Here is a 5,000-nt window from a genome sequence, read left to right as displayed (position 1 = left end):
TCTAGACGTCCCAGTAGTATAGCAGACTGTCGACTATGGACTAAAGCTTGTTGAATGGTTCAACCCTCACAAGCTTCCGTTGTTGAACCTGGTTCGTTCTATTCTTCCTAAAGATTACATATTAGACAGCCACTACAGTAAACAGACAAGAAACGTACTATTTTGTAACATATTTTTTTCATGCACATAAACTTTATTTCTTTTTCACTGAAAATAAGTACTTAATTTCCATAGGAAAAAAATAAGAAACAATATTGAAAAGCTCGATTTTCTATGAACCTTTGAATTAGTGAAAATCTGTTTGAAGTTTTCTTCAACTACGACTAATAATTACAGTGAGAGGAATGAGTTTAGCCGAAGTGTAACGTTAATCCTTTTTTTTGCAACACAAAATCATTCGAAAACACCGATGCAAACTAATTTGTGATGCCAAATTTAGAAGGGGCCTACGCCCCACCACGCCCCGTACTAGCTTGAAAATGACCCAAACTTTTGCAAGATTTTTGCCACGACTGAAAGTCATAGACAATCAACAATTTCACCACATATAACCAAGTCCAATTTACAATCGATTTACTTGGGAAAATGCTTTATATGAAGAAAAATATCTCGGACACCCTGTTCCTTAATTCTAACAGTACATCTTTTGTGCAAACAAATAAACACTAACATTTCCAAAAATGAGATTTCTAGTCTTTGAAGGACTGTCTCTGACGTTGCTTTCCAAGGAAAGGAAGGCACTGATTGGGTGAATAGAGAGTAAGACAAGAGAAAGATGGACAAGTTCAAACCAAGAAGGGCCTTCTATGTGAGGTCGGTCGCAATTATTGTTAGTAATCTTGTGCCAGCTTCTGTATCAAATCACATACTACTCACATGACTCTATCTGACTTGTGTACATGGGCCGATGACCAGCAGTCACTACCCATGGGGTAAGAGTGCGATTGACACTCTTCAAGTCATTTTCCATCCACTTATACTGTGGAGACCCCTCTGTGAAGTTGTGCTCTGTACTCATCATCATGAAGTGAATGCTGCCATAATCAAAGCTGTACCTGAAGATCAAGAATACTTATTATAAGTCATCCATTAATTTTCGGGTGATTTTATTGGCTAATTTACGTCACGTGATGAAAAGTCACAGGATAGTACAAATTGATGTCCGTTTTTCATGCGTCTGTCCTGTTATTGATCATGAATTTCGTCATATAACATTGTCAAAGTAGCTGTGGAGGCGATAGCCAAGTGGATATGCAGACTACTTTGACAATGTTATGACGAAATTCATATCAATATCGCGTCATTATCGCATAAATAATAAATTTATGTGTGTGTCCGCTTATTGGCAATAAAAATTAGCCAATGAGCGCGCGAGAATTTTGCAGTCATTGTAAAAATACAGCTGTTAGGCAGCCAAGCCATAACTTACAGTAACGCTCACAAAGACAAACATAACCATTTCATTAAGGACTCAAATGTACACAACAAGCCTTTATGTAAAAAATAAGCTCTCCTCAAGTGGGTTACAAGACTGTCAATGGACTGGCTCTTACTGAAATCCCTCCTCATTAACGAACTTTAACTTTTCTAAACACCTGTGTGCTGGATACACATTTTCGATTGGATTTTGGGCCTAAAATTTGGAGTGCTACTTGTCTGTAAGATCATCATGGTTTGGGGTCACGAAGAAAGCTACATTGTTGTTGTAACATCTGAAATGATTATATAAAGATTAAAAATCATTCTGAAAACCTGTTCTATTATGAGACGTGGTCACTCCTAAAACGTCGATATTCTTGTCAAGGTCTAATACATAATCTTGTCTTGCTTTCAACTTCAAGTGAAGAAAAAATCAATTATTGATTACTGCTTAATTACAACTTCAACAACTAGGAGTCGGAATTGATGTAATTCTCCATTTTTTGTCCTCAATGCTGCTTGTCATGTTTTCTTCTACCTGAAGTCTCAACAGAGATCTTTCCACCATGTGCAACGAAATACCAATGGATTTGGCAGAATTCTAAAAACAAGTGTCCCACTGTATAAATGTGTTAAATTTGTTCATGGTACTGTCAAAACTACTGTTCAGTGATGAGCCTTTCTCCAACTAATGGCTTCCATATTATACAGTATACCTCTATACACACGATATTTAAGTACCCCTAAGATACCATAATTTGTGATTGTGTTTTCCTGGTGTCCAGACATCTACATTTTATCTTTGAAGGATTGCTTGGTTACTTAGCACACCAATTCATTCAATGAGCAATAAATATGTGGAACATCTTGGCAAAATAATATAATTATTTTTGATAATGATAGAACTTAGATCAAAAGGGAAACAAACTGGTATTCTTTTCCTTTCAATTGATCTTCGAATCCTCAACAGGCACAGAACTGATAACTCAGTTTTCACCAAAAAGCAACAAAGCTCATCTCAAGTTCTCCAGGCTTTTATCTACACGTTGGGCTTCAAAAAAGGGTGTGAATTATCTACAATAATGGCTTAATACACAAGTGTTTACAGTAGCAGGCTAATCTCACTGCAGGCAAAAAATAAAGCTAGTGGCTGTTTAGTTACATGTACAGTGTGTAACATAACAGCCTTGCATACATCAAAAATCAACAATCAGATGACTGTTATTACTCACCACCAAACTGCATTTCCATTATCTGGCATATGAAAACGGTAATACATTGGGACTCCACATTCACCACCAGAATCAGTGCCATATCCAGGAGCCCACCAAGGATGGAACCCTTCCCCTGGGGCTCCGCTGGGGTCTTTGGACCCTCCTGATAAATGATCCTGTTCATGGTTGCCAATACCCACCATATATGGAATAACAGTGGCATATGGTTCAATAATTGCAAACCATTGTTCCCAAATGTAGGCCTACAAAATAGGCACAGACAATAATTATAATAATTATTATTATTAATAAATATGTTATGCAAGACTACAGCAACACCCACAAAGAGCCCAATTTCAATAATTATATTAAAATTCAGTTGTAGAAAAAAGGCATCATCTCTAGGTTCCAGGAGTAGACTTATACAAGTCTAATCATAATCGAAATCGAATTTGTTTTAAGCTGAATTTTAATACATCAAAATTGGACTATTTAACAAATTAGACCCGTAGCCCTGTCAATAGCCCATGAGGCGAAGCTAAATGGGCTATTGACCCGTGGCCCTTGAGGGCGAAGGGTCTAATTGTTTTAGTATCACCTAACTAGTCGGACAGAAAAGGCAATAATAAAGTTAGCAAATGCAAGTTGAAGAAATCTTTATTTGGGAATAAAACGAAAGAAAGCGTCATGCTTTTCGCTACTCGAGGACTAACACTAATAGTCCTCTACTAGCATACATGTAGCCAATCAAAATGCAGGATTTGCATTAGTCCACTAGTTAGGTGATACTAATGTTAATTATTATTTGGTCTCAAGGCCCAGAGGCAAGGAGCAAAGAAGGTGGCCCAGACTGCTTAACCTATTGACACCTCAAATGCCATAGAACTCTCCCCAGTTAATGAGTAAAATCATCTGGCCTTGGACAGAGTAAAATCTGTTCAGTCTCACTCACAGAGGTTAATGGGTTAGGGAGGTGATGTGGTCCTGTGGTGAGGGCAACACAACTTCACACAGCTGCACTGCATTCAAATTTGCTTTGACCCGCACAAATTAAATTTGTCTTCAGAGTTCATAAACCAGGCTTTGTAAACACTGGTAGTAGCCAACTGGCCTTAATCCCAAGTGATTGAAAACGTTTGATTTGCACCACCGAAACTTGTTTCCAAACATTTCAATTCAAGGCTTGGGGTAAGAAATCTATTGTCTATGGCCAATATGGCCGCCGCGTGAATAAGGCCCATTGCAGTTTGGGGCTCTTCACCATGTAATCATTTGTTTCAATGTTATCAATAGATTTTACTCTGTCTAAAGCTAGACGATTTTACTCATCAATGGAGGACGGTTCAGGACTCCATGGGTTAAACAATGCACACACTATTTGCATAGAGTACCTGGGCACTGAGGTCCCAACCCTGCAGTACAGTATAATGTCCCTGTAAAAGGCTCACTACTGTTAAGTTACCCTCACCACTTGGGTGATGAATTGAGAATGAACCAAACTAAACAAACAGAAAACATTAAAGGCCCACCTTCAACCGACAGGCATTGTGTGCAGTGGAACAATTTTCACATATGAAAATCCAGTCTGTGGCTATAATTCACCAAATCAGATCACTGCGATAAGCAATGCGAATTTCGGTAATAAGAACAAACGGTAGAAAGGCCTGTCGGTTGAAGGTGGGCCTTTAAAACTGCAGTCAGGGATGGACATAATAAGAAATAAATGCAGTGTCTGACGCTGACTTTTTTTGTAATGTTAAGTACAACATTTTTAAAGCAAGATGTTTCAACCCAAAATCTTTGGCCTTGGGCAGTTTAGAATGACAAAAATCAATGGTTTTTCTTAACAGTTAACATTAACATGGGCAAGCTGTGAACTGTTTAAGGCCCACCTTTAACCCACAGGCTTTTCGACCATTTGTTTTTGTTATGGAAATTGCTTATTGTAGCAATCTGATTAGATGAATTTCAGCTTTGACGGGATTTTCATTTGAAATTTGTTGCATGGCACGCAATGCCTGTAGGTTGAAAATGGTCCTTTAAGAAAAGCTGTTGTTTTTTGTCATTGTAAACTGACGAAGACCATTGAAAGATTTTTGGTCGAAACTTCTTGCTTAAGTTACTGTTAACCTTGTATTTAACATTACAAAATTGTCAGTGTCAGACTCCATTTACTTCTCAAACTAAACTAGACATTTTGTAACTTTCTTTAATTCATACAAGAGTTAGAAAATTGATAAAAAGAATTGAAATTAATGGATCAATTAAGACTAATTGAGGAGTAAAATAAATTATTAATCTGAGTAAAAAATAAAAGAATGTAAATACTTGGGTTGTTGGATAAACTCCACTGGAGTTCATAACAGA

General features: G+C 37.4%; 1 protein-coding gene across 1 annotated transcript in view; it reads right to left on the bottom strand.

The window, feature by feature from the left end:
• LOC138007255 (uncharacterized) overlaps positions 1-5,000 on the bottom strand; it is a 12,358-nt gene that overhangs the window by 1,396 nt on the left and 5,962 nt on the right. Inside the window, exons 4-5 of the mRNA XM_068854057.1 lie at positions 2,652-2,896; positions 877-1,055 (exon numbers count right to left, since the gene is read on the bottom strand). Of these exons, the coding sequence (XP_068710158.1) occupies positions 877-1,055; positions 2,652-2,896 (424 nt within the window). The remainder of the gene's footprint in view (positions 1-876; positions 1,056-2,651; positions 2,897-5,000) is intronic.

Source organism: Montipora foliosa, chromosome 6 (assembly GCF_036669935.1).
Source record: "Montipora foliosa isolate CH-2021 chromosome 6, ASM3666993v2, whole genome shotgun sequence".
Classification (NCBI taxonomy): Eukaryota; Metazoa; Cnidaria; class Anthozoa; order Scleractinia; family Acroporidae; genus Montipora; species Montipora foliosa.
The sequence above is the reverse complement of the archived record's forward strand: the minus strand, read 5'-3'. Positions and strand labels throughout refer to the sequence as shown.